The 21,218-nt window shown below is 38.1% G+C and overlaps 1 protein-coding gene across 1 annotated transcript in view; it reads left to right on the top strand.

Annotated features, from left to right (window-relative positions):
- Positions 1 to 21,218, top strand: part of LAMA4 (laminin subunit alpha 4) — a 147,553-nt gene that overhangs the window by 93,563 nt on the left and 32,772 nt on the right. The window contains exons 13-21 of the mRNA XM_025864441.2: positions 2,840 to 2,988; positions 6,725 to 6,866; positions 7,605 to 7,701; positions 12,107 to 12,223; positions 13,802 to 13,981; positions 16,770 to 16,909; positions 19,280 to 19,456; positions 20,256 to 20,401; positions 20,859 to 21,021. Of these exons, the coding sequence (XP_025720226.1) occupies positions 2,840 to 2,988; positions 6,725 to 6,866; positions 7,605 to 7,701; positions 12,107 to 12,223; positions 13,802 to 13,981; positions 16,770 to 16,909; positions 19,280 to 19,456; positions 20,256 to 20,401; positions 20,859 to 21,021 (1,311 nt within the window). The remainder of the gene's footprint in view (positions 1 to 2,839; positions 2,989 to 6,724; positions 6,867 to 7,604; positions 7,702 to 12,106; positions 12,224 to 13,801; positions 13,982 to 16,769; positions 16,910 to 19,279; positions 19,457 to 20,255; positions 20,402 to 20,858; positions 21,022 to 21,218) is intronic.

Genomic DNA, 21,218 nt, shown 5'->3' with positions numbered 1-21,218 from the left:
TGGCTCATGAGACCCTAAGTGACCTGGCTCTGGCCCAGCTCTCTACCTCATTCTGTATATTTCTCCCCAACTCACTACCCTCCAGCCCACTCCTCTCTGTTACCCTCCAACTCTGCTCTGTTTTTCAAACACACCATACTTTTCCTTGTCTCCAGATCTTCAAATGGCTGTTATCCTTGTGAACATTCAATTCAGAGGGGGTTCTTACCCTCAATCACCCTCCAACCCATCCCACCTATTGTATTTTATTCAAAATGCTTTTTACTCCCTGACATTAACTTGTTCAATTATTTGATCTCTTGTTTATCATCTATAATTCCCACTAGGTTTTAAATTACTGGAAAGCAGAGACTGTATTCATAGCTATGTATTCTATCTCCTAAAAGAGTGCCTCGCACATAGTGGGCATATGATGAATATTTGTTGAATGAGTTAATGAGTAAAGGTGGAATGTCCATGGTATTCTTCCTGTTTATACAACTAAATATAATTTTTTTCAAAGTATTTTTCCCCAGCTGACCTACCAAATGAGTAGAGACTTAATACTCTCTCCACAGAAATAAACCCTCTGTGCTAGGAACTGTGCTACATTCTGGGAATACAAAAATAAATTAGCACAGTTCTTGCCTTCTACAATCATGTAGTTTGGTGGGTGGAAAAATCAGGTAAAATGATTATAGTAGTGTGGCACATGGACAATAGAAATATATGGCAACACTGAACTCATCCTAGAGAAATTAGGGATGGCTTCATAAAGGAATTGATATTTGAGCTGAAATTGGAAGGATGAGTAGAACTTTTCCAGATGGGTCAGACAAAAAAGAAAACAAAGTTATCCTGGACAGAGAAAATATTATGTGAAACAGGCACAGGGGGTCAGAAAAAAATCATGGAGCATTAAAACATAAGTTAGTGAAGTTTGGACCATGGTACGTAATGTGGTGGGGAGAGATGAGAAATGATAAGATTGATGAGAGCGGAGGGATCAGTTGATGAAGCCACCTGAGTAATCAGATTTGTTCCCGTAGAGCAATTGGCTGATTCTGAGAGGGAAAATAACGTGATCAGATTTGCTTACTAGAAAGATTACCATTCCTGTAGGATGGTGCAGAGTGGGTTAAAAGATTCAAAGTCTGGGCTGGGAGAGAGGAGTTAGATTATTCAGAAAGGGAAGGGCTGAGTCAAGTCTGAGCTACACCAACTTTTAAAGTCTCCTTCTTAGACAGTGAAACAGGAGACCCTGGAGAGAGCAATGTCACAGAAGCTAGGGAAAGAGAGTTTTAAGGCAAAGGCAGTGACCAAGACTGTCACAAACCAGAGATAAATCCAGTAAACAAAGACAGGAAAGTATCAAATGGATCTGGCAATATGGTGTCTGACACTGGGGACCTTGGCAAGAACCATTTTTGTGGAATGCACAGCATCAATAAAGAAAAGAAGCTGGAGGGGAAGCTAGAGTCGAGGAATAGGTTTTGTTTGTTTGTTTTTAACAGGCGAGATTAACTGGGGCGTGTTTACATCTGAGAGGAGCCAGTAGCTAGGGAGCAAGAAGAACAGAAAATAGGGCAGTGTGCCTTATACAGAAAAGGAACACTTTTCCTCTTAAAGTATGAGGAAGATGTACATAAAGAAGTAGCTATAAATAACTGTACAGGGGTTTTTTGGTGGGGGGAGAGACTGGAGGATGGTGGCAAAGAGTTGTTTGCAATTCTTCTTTGTTGGTATTAGAGTCTGTGAGGAGAATATTACCCCCTTTCAGCTCCCAAGTTCTAAACAAGTTGAAAAATAAATAAAATAGTAAATATAAAGTCCAAGAATATAACCCTCGTTTCTGATGCAGTTAAGATGAGGTCATGGCTTTAGGTCTCTTAGCCAAGTGGGGTTGCTAACATTCAATCCCAGAATTAGGCAGAGCTACCCACTCAGGTGGGCAACATGGCAGGGTTCATGTAGGGGTTCTGCCCAGAACAACTTTCATTAGGGACAAACACAGGAAAACTCAGGCTTTCTGCTGGCAGCTTGCTACCAAGAGGCAGAAGGCAGAATTGAACAGAACCTACATAGTTATTCCCCCAAAATTTACCAATCAAATAAACCGGTCGCCCTCTCAGGAGCAGAGTGAGGAAAGGGGTGGAGAGGTCTGAGGTTTCCCAATTGAGCTCCCTTTACAGGGAGGAAACTTCAGGAGTACAGAAAAAATGATCCCCACTACAGTTAGTTGCTGTCTCCTAAATAAAAAAAAGAAAAAGAAAGTGATCTATCTAGAATTAGATGGCTATGGAGGAAGGAAATATGATCGGCTTAAGAATGGTGCCAATGTTTAGAATCACTATTTGAGTGACTGGGGGGAAAAATGATACTCATTAGATTCAGTAACTTAGATATCATTAATTTGAATTTCTGTTTCGTTGGAGTAGTAAAGTAAAAAATAGAGTGGAGTGGGTCAAAGAGTGAATTAAAAAGTGATGGAATAGACAGCTAACATAAACACTTTTTTGGCTATATATTGCTATGGAGGGAATAGAAAAGTAAGGTAATAACGCTGGGGAGATGTATGGGTAATGGAGGTTTTTGGTTTAGCTTCGTTTTGTTTTGTTTTCAGATGGGAGAAAGCAGAGCACGTCTGAAAGCTAGGGAAACAATAGTAGAAAATGAGTTGTTGAAGATACAAGAGAAATAGACAAAAGTCTACTTAAAGTATTTTAGACTCCTGTAGACCTGGCCTGAAATTTACTGAACCTCATAATAAGGAAGACTACAGATTATCTTTTGGTGCTCCCTGGGGAAAAGATTTTAAGTTATTCTATATTCAATTCACTTTTTAAAATATTTTCTTTAGAATGCATCAGGGATTTATGCGGAAATAGATGGAGCCAAAACTGAACTACAAGGAAAACTATCCAACCTAAGTAACCTTAGTCATGATTTAGTCCAAGAAGCTGTTGACCATGCACAGAACCTTCAACAAGAGGCTGATGAATTGAGCAGGTAATATCCTGGTTTCAGAAATGCAAATATCTGCATAGGCTGAATAACTCATTTTTATTCAATTCCACTTGCCAGAGTTACTGGGATACAGGTTGGCAGGTTAGGTTTTGGGTTGTGTTTTTTGTTCATTTGTAGGTTGCTTGGTTGGTCAGTCTGAGAGCCAGCCAATCATTATTTATTGTCATTGCTTTGGGGAGAGTTTTTTGGTTTAAAAAAAAAAAAAATCTGTCAGGTTAGAGACCTATGTTGTGAGGGGTGGTTCTGCCCTATAATTGTTAATAGGGTGACCTAAGGCATTTTGGTTAAGGACATAACTGTTGCACAAAATATTATCAAGTAAGGGGCGCCTGGGTGGCTCAGTCAGTTAAGCAGCCGACTCTTGATTTTGGCTCAGGTCATGATCTCAGGGTCGTGACTTTGAGCCCTGCGTCTGGCTCTGCGCTCAGTGTAGAGTCTGCTTGAGATTCTTGACATTCTCTCTCCCCCTGCCCCCCTGTCCTCCCTCCCTTTCTCTCTCTCTCTCTCAAATAATAAATAAATAAATCTTTAAAAAAAAAAATTATCAAGTAAATCAGATCCCTCTACAAGGTCTAATTCTACCACCATCACATATTTATTTCACAGACAGCATTAGCTTTCCATACCCAAGGGTCTTAAATAAAGCTGGTTGGAAGCTGGCGATACAACTGACTTCTGGTAAATACTCTAGACACTCTATAGTGCCCAGCAGGAAGTGTTTGATTTCAACACCTGATTAAGAGAAAATCAATTGACAATTTTCCTCACACCATCTAAAAGAGAGTCACATACCCTTTGGGCACTCAATTAACGTTCATTGAAATGTACTGAAAGATTGGAATTGAATTCATGACCTTGAAATGATAGGTAAATGATGAGATAATTATAGAGAAAGACTACAAACCTGGCAATTAGAAACAAGGATCAGTAAAGGTCATGAATAAAATAAGAACCAATAATAACTCTTGTTCAAACTTCAACTACCTTTTTATTCCTGATTGTCAAAATTTTCAAATATCCCTCCAAATCTTCTGAGAATTGGAAGAAAGAGAGGAGACAGACAGACAGACAGAGAGAAATAGATGTTCTGTAAAATCTGGGTGTCCGAGATGGCATTATAACTACTTAGTGTCATGCTTCCAGGAAATTTGCTTTTGATCAAACCAATAAAATGAAGTTTAGATAAAATACAATTTTGGTTGGGGTGCCTGGATGGCTCAGTCTTTAAGCGTCTGCCTTTGGCTCAGGTCATGGTCCCGGGGTCCTGGGATCGAGCCCCACATCGAGCTCCCTGCTCCACGGGAAGCCTGCTTCTCCCTCTCCCACTCCCCTTGCTTGTGTTCCCTCTCTCGCTGTGTCTCTCTCTCCGTCAAATAAATAAATAAAATCTTTTAAAAAAAATACAATTTGGACAATATGCTGTATTGATATAATAACTGTTTTTGAGATCACTCCTGTGGCTCTCTTCATTGTTCTTTTGTCATCTTAGTGACTATGTCCTGTTGATTGGGATGCCAATCCTTACCTTCATTAAATGCAACAACAGTGTTCTAGCATGATTCTAAGAAAGTTTCCCATGCTTTACATGAAAAAATGATCAGAAATATTAATCACCCTGACATCCCTTTTGCATCTAGGATATTTCAGACTGGATATATTCATGGAAACATCCAAATTTATAAATGTCTTCCCCTCAAAATGTGAATATTCTTCATCATCTATCTGATGACCCAATGATTTGCTTCTTGTGTGTAAAACAGAGATAAACATAATTCATCAAGAAACATTCATTTCAAAAGCACATTTTATTTTATGTATTGATGCAGTACCTGTTTTGTGTCTAGCAATGAAAACAGGGTATTAAAGCCTCTTTTAATCTCTTTCTTGTATCTTAGCCAGCAAAATTTTAAAATATTAATGAATACATGTAACATTTTATTCCTTGTATCCCTTTCTTTTAAAACTTCCTCAGATTTTCCTCTCTGTGCCATTTCTAAGAACAACAGAACAACGGGTTGTGGGTAGGAAAAAGTAGCAAATATTTGGATTAGAATTACCTCTGCAGAGCAGAGTTGCATTATGACTTTCCTGGGCCCTAGGTACTTTTACCTCTGTTGGCCCCTTCCTCCATAAAAAAATTTAAAATCACATCATGATAGCATTGTTAAGACTATTGTTAAGACTAATGATAGCATTGTAAGACTACTGTTGAGACTAATATCATCATTATTAGTATCCTTATTGTTCTTCTGATTAAAAAAAAATGAAAATGAGAAAGTCTTTGTGGGGCCCTATTATGCCTAGCGGATAAGTCAGCCCTCCTGCAAAGGAGCCCAATGATGATGAACTTGGACAAAAGAGAAGAAAGTAGCCAAGGGAATACAGAGAAGCCACTCTGAGTCTAAGAGAGTACACAGGGACTGAAACTGGATGGAGGAAAATGAGAATCAATTGAGTTCAATAGGTCAGGGCAGTTGGAAGAGATGAGCCAGTGTGGGATCTGCAGTGTCACACACTGGGTCACAGAGAATCTTCTGGAAGTTACTGATGAATCAAGTGATAATAGTCATCAGTGTCTGGGACTGAGAAGAAAATATGCAACTGGTGTATTTAAAACTGAGTAAAATTGAGGCAAAGGTTTCAAGATGTGCTGTGGCAGTGAAGGGATGTTTATGTTAGAGAGGAAGAAGAAGTGTTTGTCAATAAAGTGAATGATTCTACGGATACACTTGGAATTTGAAATTCCAATTCAGGAAATAGTTTAGGCACAATAATAAACCCTGATGTTTATTGGATGACAGGCACAGGACCAAGCATTTCACATAGTTTATCCCTGTTGTACCTCACATCAGTCATCTGAGGCATATACCGTTATCAGTCACTATGTGAGAGTGCCCAGTGCATGATGGGTACCCAGTAAATAGTAGATGAACCTTACAGAGGCCAGAAAGGCGTCAAGGCAGAGAACATGGTGTAGAGGGCAAGGGTGGAAATGGCCGTGAGTAGGGCTTTGCAGTTTAAGGAAGGAGCTGGGCTGCAGGAGGGAGACAGACCATAACAACATGCACCCTGGTTCCTTTTATGAAAAGGGAATAACAATGTCTACTTCACGGGTGTGGTGAGAATTAAAGACATATTATACACAACAAGGCTAGCCCAGAATCTGCACATAGATACTCAGTATGTATCATTCCCCTTCTTAAGGGAAAATACGATGTTTTCTAAAGTGAACAGGAGGTTGAATAAATAGAGTGAAACCAACTAATACCTAACACCGTGCTGAGGCTGTGCACCATCTTTGAGAGTCTTGGCTTCTCTTATGCAAAGGAAATAACAATGCTGATTTGGGTAAGTAGGTGGGGGAGGACTGTGGGTTCATTCACGGGCCTGACTGCCACCACATAAACAAACTGTTGCTTGAAGAGGTGCAGAGGACTGTTTTTAAATCATCATTCCCTTTTCCTGTGGCCACTACCTGGCAAACAGCTTCCATGGAGCCAAAATGGGGTAAAGTCCTGGAGGCACCAAAAGCAGAGGAGAGCAAAGTAGATGTGCTCTTAGGAAAGGCAGCTGGGGAAAACCTTACCAAGCCAGGTGGCTTTGAATAACAGGAAGGAGGTCCCTGGGGTCCCAGAAGTATTCAAATCAAGCAGTAAAAATGGCCCCGTTTCCCACAAAAGTAAGAAAGAGGAATAATGACACGTTTGTTCTTTAACAGGAATTTGCACAGTTCAGATATGAATGGGCTGGTACAGAAGGCTTTGGATGCTTCAAATGTCTATGAAAATATTGCCAATTATGTTAGTGAAGCCAATGACACGGCAGAATTGGCTTTGAATATCACAGACCGAATTTATGATGTGAGTATTCCTATTTTTTTTTAAGATTTTGTTTTTAGGTAATCTCTACACCCAACATGGGGCTCGAATTCACAACCCCGAGATTAAGTCACATGTTCCACTGACTGAGCCAGCCAGGCACACTCCCCGGCCCCGAGGATTCCCTTATTTTAAAGTTCATTTTTATATTGCCTTTGCCCAGCTTATGACTTTACTGTTTTCTAATATCATCGCTTGAGCTTCCACTGTAATGTAAATGGCAGAAAGGCCAAGAGAACAAAGAAAAGACCAATTTATTTTTGTTATGAAGGTTTCAGTAGCACAACTTCTTCAAAATGTGCCATACTTCTGTCAGCAAATGCCAGTTCCTTTGACAGCCTTTTTAAACCACAGTCCTTGAATAAAACATATTTAAGATGAGTCCGTGCTGATAGAGAAGATGCTTTACGCAACATTCACATTTTTTCAAATCAAAAATTGTTTATTGAGTGGCTTCTATTTGACAAGCGCTTTGGTGAGACCTTGGCCAGACGCTGTTCTAGACTCACTGAATTTTCCTTGAAAAACATGTATCTTGAATTCGTCATGGACTTTATTTTCTCGTGGTCCCTTTTGACCTTGATTTTGAGCTATGGAAATGAAGTTGTATGAATTTTGCTTGGTGTTTAACAGATAAACGGTGTCATTTAAATCCTCAATCCGTGAAAAGTGGATTTCTCCTGCTCTAATTCTCACTCTTTCTATGCAATTCCTTTGTAGGCTGTGAGTGGGATTGATACTCAAATCATTTACCATAAGGATGAGAGTGAGAATCTCCTCAGTCAAGCCAGAGAACTGCAAGCCAAGACAGATCCTAGTAAATATCTTCCCTTTCCTGCCTTTCTTCTGATTTATAGCTGCTTCTCTCCTTTCATACAGTACTTCTGCATATGGATAGAGATTTCAAAATTCTAGGATTAAAGAACAAATGATCTTTTAACTGAATAGTACATTAATTATTCCTGCTGAGATTCAAGGTATAAAAAAAGCAGAGATTGGACATTTTATTTTCTTTAAGATTTTATTTATCTATTCAAGAGTGGGGGGAGGAGCAGAGGAGCAGAGGCAGAGGGACAAGCAGACTCCACGCAGAGCACAGAGACGGATGCAGGGCTTGATCTCATGACCCCAAGATCATGACCAAGTAGAAACCAAGAGATAATGCCATAAAATACACTTAACACTAAGACTATATTATACATAATTTAGTCTTTCTGGGACAATTCAGAAAGCCCTTTAAAATTTTACATGAAGTAATGAGTCAGCACTGGGAGAGTCAGGAGGATAGGATACCACAGAGCCATGTGGTTGTTGGCACTTTCCTGTAGTTTGTGTTCTCTAAGTTTACTGCATTTAGAACAAGCCAGTGACAATATGGGAAGAAGCATTTCCAAAGGTTAGTGTTTGCATCTATGAAAGCAAGAACATCCAAGTGGAGAAGGAAGAAAAAATAAAAGCAAAATCATGTTAGTCAATTTTGAATCTTGCGAGCTACTCTTAAAAACAATTGCATTGGCTAAGAATTTCACTAAACATTACTCATCTCTGAGCTAATGAACTCATACCTAAGGTTGGTTGTACATTGACTAATGAGGTTGGAAATCCATTATCTAGCTAACTTCTAACTACCACCTAAAAACAAAGACCGAGTTCGAAACAGAAAACGTCACATAATTTTATCAAAGCAGTTAATCTCAGTTCTAACCATGCATTTTCTTTTTCTTTCTTTTTTTTTTTTTACGAAGAGCACTATATGGAGAAAAAAATGCATTTGTTTTTCCTACGCAGAATATTTAACTAGCTATGATAAAGCAACTATTATTTAATGTTTGCTGGGTAAACAAAGGCAATAAAAATGTTCTCTTCTAATTCATTCATTATATAAGTCTAGTCTTGAACATACTCTTTACAAAAGAATATTAGCAGCAACAGTTTAGAATATAAAAGTAAAATATATTTTTCTTGAATATCATTAACATACAGCATTATATTAGTTTCAGGCATACAGTATAATGATTCAATTATTCTATACATTACTTAGAGCTCATCATAAGTATACTCTTAAAAGTAAAATATTTTTAATTAAATGTTGCCATATCTATGTATTGCTTTGTTTCTTGTGATATGAAGACCAGAATATGTGGGTCTTCAGGACACAGTGACTTAAATATTTTATCCTCCTTGGTAATTTGCAATGCAGTCTTGTCATTATTGAGTTATTGAACCTCATGAAAACAATTTTTCTTTCCCAGTAATAATATCTCTTCAAAGTTTTGTATTTTAAGTACAGATAAAATCTCTCTGCATTGGTCTCTGGATATTTTGCAGATCTGGTTACCTATTTCATGATCTTGTTTGGTTAAATTTCTTCACATATTTATTTGCAAAAGGGACATCCATGAGGAGTTAGGACTGCATGGGTCAGAACTTGCCTACCTTTATACAACACACATTTGTGATATAAATTCAGATTTTCAGATTAAACTATATCTACTGAGTTACATTACAGTTTCAAATTACTGTTAATTCATTTCCAAATGACTGTCAATGATTGGTAATCTTTATATCCCAGATTTCCTTTCTTCATTATCTATATCAAATAGTTAGCAATCTATAATAAACTCAGGAAGCTGCTATTTAAAGGAATCTTCTACTGAATTCATTTGTAAAATGAAAAATGTTTATGTAAAACAATAAGTTTCAGATAGGAAAGACTTTTTAGAAACATTTTTTTCTTATAAACATCCAGCCCAAAGTAGAATTTTCTTCACCTATTTTTATCAAGGGCTCCAAATATAGAGTTAAATATATTCTTTTTCAGTGTACGAGTCAGCATTTTTTGCAGCTACAAAACCCAAAAGGAAGATCTGAAAAGATTGTTTGTATTATGAATATTCAAAAATTGAAAGAAAAAAGGGAGAAGGGGGTGTAATACAAAGTATGTTTAAGTCCCTCCTTGTATTCTGGGAAATTTTTGGCACTCCCCAGGGGAAATATTTAAAGAAGTGCCTGTACTTTGTTTACATTGTACTTGGTGACAGAATCAACTCAGCACCACTCATTTTATACCCACTACACCCAAGTGGGGAAAGACAACCGAACAAGAAGGCAAGTGCACAAAGACTATAATAGAAAAGAGAAATTACACCATGGGAGACTATATATTTACAAGCCTATTGGAGGGAAAAAGAAGAGTATAATAGGAAGTGAATAAATGATTTCTCTGTTTGTCAAAAAGCATAAATTTCCTGATGCTTTGGAAGTAAACAAAGCATGAACCAAGAATCCTTGGGAAAGTTCATCCTTCAGTTCAGACAACAAGATATTACATCATGACTTGTTTAGATTTGCTCCAGAATAAGCCATTTTGAGACTATGTTGCAAGTGCACTTTCAAGAATTGTTTTGTAAGAATAAGACTATCAAACCTCATACAAGAACAAGTAGAAAATCTGATAGACTTATATGTACATATGTATGTATAGGTTTAATCGGTAATTAAACCTTTCCCACAAAGGAATCTCAAGGCTCAGATGGCTTCCCCAGTGAATTCTTCCAAACATCTAAACAAATAACACCACTCGTATATAAATTCTTCCAGAAAATTGAAAAAGAGGAAGTATCGTCTAACTTGTTCTATTGAAGCCAACAAAACTAAGATACAAAACCTGATAAGGACATTATAAAAAAAGGAAAATTATAAGCCAAATTCTTTCACAAACAGAGATGTGAAAATCCTAATCAAGGTATTAGCAAATCAAATCTAACACACACTGAAATGGTAATACGTGACAAAGTTAAGTTTAGTCCAGGATTTCAGGAATAGTATAACATTTAAAAACATCAGTAGTAATTCACCACATTTAAAGAATATATCAGAAATTTCTTATGATCATCACACCACATGCAGGAATATCATTTAACAAAATTCAATATCCATTCATGTTTCAAAAAGACTCATAGCAAACTAAGAATAGAAGGCAACTTCTGTAATCTAAGAAAGCATAATAAAATAATAGTCAGCAAGCATATTAATACTGAAATATTTAAAGTTTGCCCACTAAGATTAAAAACAAGAGAAAGACACCCCACATTACCAATTCAATGTGTAAAAATCCAGTTTAATTCTATGTACAATAAAATTGGAAATTACTTTTTAAAATAGCACCATTTACAATAGCATAAAATACCTAGGAATAAAGCTGATGAAAGAAAAGATCTCTACACATAAAACTACACTATGCTATTGAAAGAAATTAAAGGTGGTCTAAATAAGTGGAGATCAAAATGAGAATTTAGGTCTAAAGAAGAATAAATAAAAACTGTATGAACTGGAAGACTCAAATTTGTAAAAATGACAACTCTGCCAAATTTATCTATAGATTAAATATAATACCAACCGAAGTACCAGAACCATATGTAAATAGAGAAGATGATCCCAGAATTTCTATGGAAATGAGTGTGGGAGGAGCTAAGAAGCCAGCACAATCCTTGAAGAATAAAATCAAAGCTGGAAGAATTAAACCACCAGATATCAAGACTTATCACACTACAGAAATTAAAACAGATATATAAAAAATATAAAAAATTACAATACTGTATCATTTCGTTTGAATAAAGTTTAAGAACAGACACAACTAACAGATGGAGATAGAATTCAGAATAGTGGTCATCCTTGAGTAATAATAGAGGGCCCAGGAAACTGAGTAGCAATAATGTTCTACTTTCTTGATTTGGCACTGCTTATATTCTGTGCTCAGTTTGTGAAAATTCGTTTATAATGTGCTCCCTTTTCTAGATGTATGTTGTATATCAATTAAAATTTTATTTAAAAATTAAGAAAAAAGAATTATTCTTATATAACAGTCATCACAATAAATATAGACTTTTTTCTTTTCAGCTCTTTATCAACTCTGCTGCTAAGAGTTGTAAGTCACAGCAGTGCTGTATTTTTCAAAGAAGTTAGCCATTATCTCTGCACCTTTTATGAGTCACTTGATGGCATCCTAAATCACTCCCAAGCAGTGTTACTAGTCTTCTATAGTCCTGTACCTCTTAATTGGAATGCCACTTTCCAATACTGGTGTTCTACATTTGCACCAGATTCAGAATATTATAGATAACTCCATGGTACAGATCAGAATTTTCCTTGTTGAAATGGAAATTTTTTTTTTCCCTAGCATCTTGCCTCTACTCGTACTTTTTTTTTCTTCTTCTCCATAGGCAATGATGAGGCAGTAGCTGACACCAACAGGCGTGTGGATGGAGCCCTAGCAAGGAAGAGTGCTCTCAAAAACAGATTGAATGATGCCATTAAGCGACTACAAGCCACAGAGAGAGGTAAGGGTCACAGACAAGAACTTAAGCCTCATCTGTTTTTTTGCTGGGATTAAAATAAACCCTTGAGGAAGGAGCACATGATCCCTTACTTGAAATCCTTTTATAAATAAATATTGTTTTCTAGTGACAAAAGAAACTATGTTCATCACACACACACACACATCCTGGAAAATAATTGTAAAAGCTATAATCATACCACCCTAGGGGTGACCATTAAATTTGAGAGCATTTGTGTGTGTGTGTGTACTTGTGCATGTGCATGTGTGCATGTGCCCTAATGAGATCATGCTGCTTATACTATTTGGTAATCCACTTCCTTGTGAACATTCCTTCTTCATTAATAAATATGACCTAATTTTGTTACGGGATCTCTCTGGCCCCAACTGTAAATATCTGCCTCTGTTACATGCCATGTCATTCTTATAGTACAGGTAGGGAGACCACCAAGCCAAATGGAGACACAAGAGCACTCATTTTGCCTAATCTGGGACTACAGTGTATCTTAAAAAGATGGGCTGGGAACCAGGTGTGCCTTCGCTGGTATAGTGAAAGTGGACACATTACTGCTGGATGTGAGTTTTCTCCTACGCAGAGCAAATCCGGCTAATGTATCATAGTACACCAAAAGCCCAACCAGGAAGGTGTCATCCATTGAGAATTGCTGTCAGCAGCACCATCAGAGCTACCACATGCTGGGCACTGCACTGTGTTTTATATACATTATGTCACGTTGGGGAAGTATCACCATTGCCTTTACATGGTGGTGAACCCTAAGGCTTGTCAAGGTTTGGGAACAGCTCCCAAAAGCAGACCCAGCATTCAAAGCTGCATCCGTCAGAGTTCAGATTGTGTGAGGTTGAATTAAATGTTTCTCCACTTAAGAAAATAAAGCTACAACCTCACCTGAGTGACTTTTATTACAGAAGTAATACATGATTATTATGGAAAGAGTAGAAAATACAGATAAGAAAAAGAAAGAATGAAAGAAGAAAAATCTTTTATAAGCTCATTACCTAGGAAAAAACATTTTGTTGTAAACTTACATTATTTTTATTTTAAATACACATTTTTAATAAAAATAGAATATCACTATAGATACTATTTTGAAACTTGCTTTTTCTATTTAAAAATAATTTTCCTTACTGATTTACCTCTGTAGTAGAACATCATTTTTATGGCAAAAGGTGTCCCACATAGAAGAAAGTGATATTTACAATGATTTCAGACATGAACATTTTATGAGACAAAATCTCCTACGTGTTTTCTGTGGATTTCTCACCAGGTCTCTAACCTGAAGAAATACTAATTGCTTTTTAAAAAATATACCTCTAATTTGAAAATGTTTTAAGTGGGCTACATTATTTTAATGAGACTCTAGAGTCTTTCAAGCTCATTTTTTAATGCTACCTTAACAATTTTCTAACTTATACCATAATTAACATATATTTAAAGATCTTTGTGCGGCTTACAAATCCAAAACTTGAGGTCTGTTTTATCCCAGTGATTAAATGGATGTTGATGTTCCCAACAAATGTCCTACTTCTCTGCAAAGTGAGTGTCCCTGTGCTCTGTGTGAAGGTGACGCTCAGCAGCGCCTGGGTCAGTCGAAGCTGATCACGGAGGAGGCTAACAAGACCACAATGGAAGTCCAGCAGGCAGCCACCCCCATGGCTAACAATCTAACCAACTGGTCGCAAAATCTTCAGAGTTTTGACTCTTCTGCTTACAACACTGCAGTGAACTCTGCCCGAGATGCAGGTATCATGGTTTGCATCCAGTTGAATTGGCCATTAAGCTCAACACGTCTTTCGTTAAGAAGCACTTTTTTTTTCATTTGGATGTTAGATTGGAATATTGTGGAAGTTAGCTTAGAAAAAATGAAAAGTTTTGCTCAGTTCATCTATCAATATATGTATGTGTGTGTGCATGTGAAATATATATTTCACATAAAAAACACTAAAGAGATTGGTTAAGAATCATTTTTTTTTCTAGATGAAATAGTGGCAACACTGATTTTTGTCAATGTTAAGTCTGTTCCTTTGGGGAAGAACATCAATCACAAAATATTGGTTTACTTTTAGGAAATATATTTACTAAACTGCATTGCTTTGTCCTTACCTGAGTAAAGCAGGTTATTACCAACAAGTACTGACTACTGCCAAACATAACTGAAGGTTTGCATGAAGAACAGTTTGGGGGTGCCTGGGTGGTGCAGTCAGTTAAGTTTCTGACTCTTGGTTTCCCCTCGGGTCATGATCTCGGGTCATGGTTATCAAGCCCCACACTGGGCTGCCTGCTCAGCATGGAGTCTGCTTGAGATTCTCTCTCCCTCTCCCTCTGTCCCTCCTGTTCATGCATGCTCTCTCTCTGTCTCTCTCAAATAAATAAATAAATCTCAAAAAAAAAAAATAGAAGAACAGTTTGTTGGCCAGCTTGAATACAAATTTATAGCAATGAAAATGAAATATTCTGTTATCTACCTAATTTATTTAGTTATACACAGATATTAAAATCACATATTACCATGTTTATTTAATCTCTTCTACCTCTTAAATATCAATGCCTTTGTCGTGACTAGAACTTTCTGTTCTCCAGCATGGTTTTGCAGAACATATTTACCTTCACTTCCACCTGAGTTAAGAAACAACTTTATTAATCCATATATGATCCATCTGTTACTAGAAATTTTATCCCAGGTCATAAATATTCATTCCCATTACAAGGAGACAATTGTTATGTTCATCTCTTAAGTGTATATTTGTGAGTTCTTCCATGTAACCACTCACCTAATTACATTTAGAACTTGATCTTTCAAAGATTTGTCTACATGATATCTAACATTTACATTTATAGATACAGAGCCTCAGGAATATTTACTAAATCTGTGTTAAGTTTTTTCTTCCTTTTTCAGTCCAATCCATGATTCCAATAAGCATCCAGAACTACCACTAATTGAAACCGTTTCAGACCTCTGTATTTTCCTCAGGTAGCATTTTGTGGTTCAAATCAAAGTAAATGAAAGAGCATACCACAATATAAGAGACTTTATAAAGACTCCAATAAAAGGTGGCTCCCTTTCTCAGAGAACTGAGGACAGGGAAAACCTAAATATACATTTCCATAATCAAAATTTAATGTAACACATTAAATTATTACCTGTAATTTTTAAAGACTGTTATACTATAAAATGGCTATTGTGGTCAGTCATGCAAACAACAAATATTTATCTCTATATTAATCAATACAATAAAGTGATAATTGCTATTATTTTCCTTAATTCCATTCCTTACAATAGAGAAGCACCCTACTTCCTAAATACAGAAAAGGGACTTATCCTTGGTCCTCACTGACATAGTTCTCCTGGATCTGAGTTTAGTTTGGCTCCAGTAAAAGGCGTCCTCTTTTCCTGCTGCTATAGCTTAGTGACCATGGCTCTGCCCTTTGCTGGCAGAATACCCAAAAGATATTCATTCTCTAGTCCAGTGGTTCGTGAACCTTAGTGCACTTCAGGATCACCCGGGCCTCACTCCCACAGTTTCTGATTCAGCAGGTTTGGGTTGGAGCCACAGATTTTGCATTTCTAACAAGTTCCCTGATGATGCTGATGCTGCTGGTCTGTGGACCACACGTTGAGAACCACTGGTCCAGTTCATGAAACCTTAGAGAAGGTTATGCCATTCTCCCTGTTTTGGGTTTCTCTCATCTAGCCGTATAAATATGATTTATTCTCTCTTTTTTTAAGATTTTATCTATTTATTTTAGAAAGAGAACATGTGAGCAGGGGGAGGAGCAGAGGGAGAGGAACAAGCAGACTCCCCACTGAGTGCGGAGCGGGCGCGGGGGCTCAATCTCACGTCCCTGAGATCATGACCTGAGCTGAAATCAAGGGTCCGGTGCTTAACCAACTGAGCCACTCAGGTGCCCCTATTCCTTTTTCTACGTGTACCTCATACCTTAAAATAAACCCAAAACAAAAAAAATCATAACCTACAGAGTCAGTATGATGTGTCTGTACCATCACCCTTATTGGGCCCATAGACCATGGCGCCTACCCCCTCCTTGGCACAACTGCCACTCTTCTGGGTTCTCTGTTGTTTCCTCCATGTAGCTCTGCCTCTGCGTGGAACGTTGCAGCGCAGTGTGATGTAGGAATAGGCACCCTGGGAAGCAACTTTCCCACCTTCTTTTGCCCAGCCTTCCTTTAGACTTGTTATATAAGTTCCATTAGAAATGCAAGCAGACCCTGTGCTACACGGTGAAAGGAACATCTGTATATGTGTCGTGGGTCCTGCCCTTCAGAAATGTACATTATAAGTTGGCTCACTCTACAAATACTTTGTAGACCGATAGACATTATAAATGCCACAAAATAGGAATCGCTTATGTATTGGGCTTAACTATTCATTTTGCAGGATTACAAATAATTATAGTTCTCACAGAAGTAACCCTGTGTCTGTTGTCTCTTCACCTGATTCCTTAAATATAGTTAATATTAGTTAATAGAGTTGAGATATTTACTCAAGTAATTAATTTTTATTAACTGCAGTAAGAAATCTGACAGAGGTTGTCCCTCAGCTCCTGGATCAGCTCCGCACCGTAGAACAGAAGCGGCCTGCGAGCAACGTCTCTGCCAGCATCCAGAGGATCCGGGAGCTTATTGCTCAGACCAGGAGCGTAGCCAGCAAGGTAAAAAGGACTCTGCGTCAGTACTCGCTGATCGTGAGACTGTGAAACCGAACCGCAAGGCCTCAGGCAGCTGCCAGAGCCTGGAACCTTTCTACTTCAGTAGTTCTTTTTTGTTGTAGTTCCTTTTTTTTTTTTAATTTTCTTTATTTGAGTGAGAGAACACAAGCGGGGCGGGGAGGGCAGAGGCAGAGGGAGAAGCCGACTCCCCGCTGAGCGGGGAGTCCGATGCAGGGCTCGATCCCAGGACGCTGGGATCACGACCTGAGCCGAAGGCAGATGTTAAACGCCCTGAGCCACCCAGGTGCCCCGTCCACTTCAATAGTTCTAAGCACCATCTGGATCTGTTCATTGGAATTGCACGAGGAGCTCTGAAAATGAAACTGGTTCCCAGTCCCAACCTCATAGCCATCTATCAGGCTCTCTATAGAGGACGGGCTCAGTACCTGTATTTTTTAAAAGCTTCCACGTGATTCTTACGGATAGCCAAGATTAAGAGTCACAGGGTTAACCTAGTCAACAAAGCTCATAGAGCAAAAGAAATTGAGTAAAGCGAACACCAATAGAAGACTTGATTTAATCTTGTTATTATTATTAATTATTTGAATAGGTGTTTTAGTGCAATTACTATGTGGAATAATCTTGCCCATCTACCTCTTCAAGGAATTCTCTGGTATAACACTGATAATAGGGAGCCTTCAAGGACCCCTCCACAGGCATCACCGAGGAATCACAGACCACCTAAACTGAACAATCTCAGCAGAGGCCCTGTCCTGAGATGCGGAAGCCACACGGCGACACCAAAACTCAATTAACGTTTTCAGTGTGGTAAATAGGGCTCATTCTTGGCCCTCTTTTTCATTTATTTTTTATTAATGTATAGAACGGCATCATTTTTACAGCCGAATTATATGGTTTTATTTTCTCAATTGCGAATTGGCCTGAACAGACCATGGGCCCTAACTACTCACAGAAAGAAGAGTTGGAAATAAACTATTTTGTAATGGAGGAGATTATTATTGGTAAATATATCCAACTTTTAAATGATATGTGATAATTGGTCCCACACCACAAATTACCTTTGTTAGATACTTTGGGGAGCGTTTCAAGAAAACTTAGCGTAAAGAAACATTATTTCCAAAGCTAGGTTTCTGTGAGTGCTTTCTGGTAATTTGATTTAAGTGCAGAAGAATTTGGGGAACTTAATCACCTAAAACCATTTCCTAAGAGAGTCTTGGCAATGCCTTTGGGAGCCCACTTGGCTCCCCGAAGTAAGATGCTTTCTGTGCAGATATATTTCCTTCTCAGACTCAATTTTTACCAAACAAAAAGGCTTTAATTCCATGAACTGTTTGATTGTTTATTAAGATGATGATTTTTACTCAACGAGCAACGGACAGCTGTATTCTAGGCACTTGGGAATATAATCTTGAGTTTACTGACCATCAGTATTAACCAAATCCATATTAAATAATGGATGTCAATACATCTAATTATTCAGAAATATTTGCGTGAGTGGCATGGATATAAAAAGTCCTTCCACTTCTGAATACTCAGAAGATCACCCTGAACTAGATCAGCTCAGCTTATCATTTGGGGACTCTCAGAAATACATCTACTAAATTGTGCTTTGTTTTGATGCCTTTCTAAGAATTATTATAAGAACCATCTTAATGAACTCCTCTTTACAGTTATAATGATGATAGAGCCAGGAGCTGGAAAGTACTTTTTAGTTGTTATCTTATTTCATTCAGCAAATTTTTTTGTCAGCCCTTTACAGTTGAAGAAACTGCAGGTTAAGTGACTTGCTCATGGTTACATAACTAGAAAGAGGCAAAACCAGGTTTCAAGGCCCTAAGACTCCAAAGCTGCGTCTAGAACCCTCCCAACAGTCCAGGCGTGCTCAAGGCTGTTACTCACAGCCTTACTTCATGTTCCTCTTTTGAAGACCCTGAGGAGAAAGTTTTAGCTGTATTAGTACCCAAGATGAGTTACACTTCTCCTGATCAATTAGTCGTTGTTAATTTTATGGGCCTCATGAATTGTATAACCGACCAGGAATCCCGTCAAGCTGTTTAGTTCACTCCAACCAAGTGTGTAGTTAACTGTGGAGTTTGTATTTATCCTCATCGTGGATCTGCTTTGTCAAGCTTTTTTGGCTTCCTTTCACCCCACTTTAAAATTTAAATGACGATATTATCATCTGCCTTGACCCCTTTCTCCCACAAGGTGAGGACATCAGAAAACAAGGACAAGGAAGGGAGGAGGGCTCAGAGAGCCCATAAAGACTGAGGAAAGCCCGTTGGGAACCATGGGAGAGAGCTGTGCCCATTTCTGCAGGGTGCTTTTAACAGAAACATTCTGTAACTCCAGATCCAAGTCTCCATGATGTTTGATGGCCAGTCAGCAGTTGAGGTGCACCCCAAAACCAGTATGGATGACTTAAAGACCTTCACGTCCCTGAGCCTGTACATGAAACCTCCCCCCGTGAAGCAGTCAGAGCTGGCTGGGGCTACAGACCGCTTCATCCTGTACCTCGGAAGCAAACACGTAAGAGCAGGACATGGTTTTTTTTTCCTAGTAAATTTATTTATTTTTTTAACTTTTTCCTTTTTTTAATTTAAATTCAATTAGCCAACATAGAGTACATCATTAGTTTCAGATGTAGAGTTCAATAATTCATCAATTGCATATAACACCCAGGGGAACATGACATTTGAAAAGAGAGAATAATATTCAAAGGAAAGACAAGTGCTTTTCTCTTGCCTTAAAACAAAACTACCTATGCACACAAACAAAATTCCCATTCTGGTAACTCAAAAGTACAGATCACTTTAATGCCAAGACTGAAGTAGTGATTTAAAGACAAGTAATTCCTTCTTTGTGTGGGATATTTCTGGGGCTGCTTCATTATCAGCCTCATACTGCTCATTGAATGTAGCATTTCAAGGACTCTGGGGACACAGAGTCCTCTATTATGTTTGATGCTGCACCCTGTTTGAAGAGGCAGAGCAATTGGTATCAGCAGGCTGCATTATGTCCCTGGGTTAACCAGACAGGATTAGCACACTCCTGGAAGCCATCGAATGTCCACAAGCCTGCAGTTGCCTGCCTCCCTGTCCGGGATGCACTTGGACACGCACAAGGGGGCAGCAGACTGATGTAGCCACAGGGAGGCTGGAAAGGAAGAGGCACTGCCCAATCTAACAGAAACTTCATAATAATTCAGGATGGATTTGCCTTGGAGACAGCCAAGCACTTGGTTTGATGATTGTCTTCTAAAGAAATGAAAACAAAATATGATGTTCATTCATATGGATTGTATTTAAGTGACTTCTTGACATTTCAGGCCAAAAAAGAATACATGGGTCTTGCAATCAAAAACGATAACCTGGTATACATTTATAATTTGGGAGCTAAGGATGTAGAAATTCCCCTGGACTCCAAACCCGTCAGTTCCTGGCCTGCCTACTTCAGCATTGTCAAGATTGAAAGGTAAAGTGAACATGGCTTCTGTGCACATTTCATAAGAAATCTGTTGAACACATGCATGCACGCATGCACACACACACGCACGCACACACACAGTCTTCCTGTGGATGTTTAAATAGCATTTTCTTCCCTTTATTGTTGCTCCTCTTTTTCTCCATTATTCCTATAGTCCTTCGCAAATACCTAAGTGGAAAACAAAAGATTAGAAAAAAAATACTCATCATTTCTAAAGAGCAATCTGATTATTCGATCTTTTTATCTGGCCAATCCATGCGTTATTTCCAAGATGGAATGTCTTCTTTTTCCTCTTTCCATTGATTGTTGACATTCTGTAAAAGCTTACACATGTGATAAAGTCAAATCACCAATTTTGTGATGAGGGAACATTCACATTTTGACATTTAAAAAAACATATTTTCTACAAATTATCTGGCTAATAAAGACTGAAAATTCTTAACAGGGTAGGAAAACATGGAAAGGTGTTTTTGACAGTCCCAAGTCTAAGTAGCACTGCAGAGGAAAAGTTTATTAAAAAGGGAGAATTTGTGGGAGATGACTCCTTGTTGGACCTGGACCCTGAGGACACTGTGTTTTATGTTGGTGGCGTGCCTTCAAACTTCAAGGTAAGCTATCCAGCCAGATTTGGACTTACTGAAAATCTACACTGATTGCTTTTTAAAAATCCATAAAACCTACAAAGATTTGGGGGTGGGATAGAAATCTTGATATTTCTATAAATCTGGTATATAAATCTGGTCTCTGCTACCCATATTTTCATGGTGTCAAGTGCTTTCAAGCTGTAGCTAACACTTGAATATCA

This window comes from Callorhinus ursinus, unplaced genomic scaffold (assembly GCF_003265705.2).
Source record: "Callorhinus ursinus isolate GAN/ISIS: 27379988/994484 unplaced genomic scaffold, GSC_fseal_2.0 scaffold6, whole genome shotgun sequence".
NCBI classification, from domain to species: domain Eukaryota; kingdom Metazoa; phylum Chordata; class Mammalia; order Carnivora; family Otariidae; genus Callorhinus; species Callorhinus ursinus.
The sequence above is the reverse complement of the archived record's forward strand: the minus strand, read 5'-3'. Positions and strand labels throughout refer to the sequence as shown.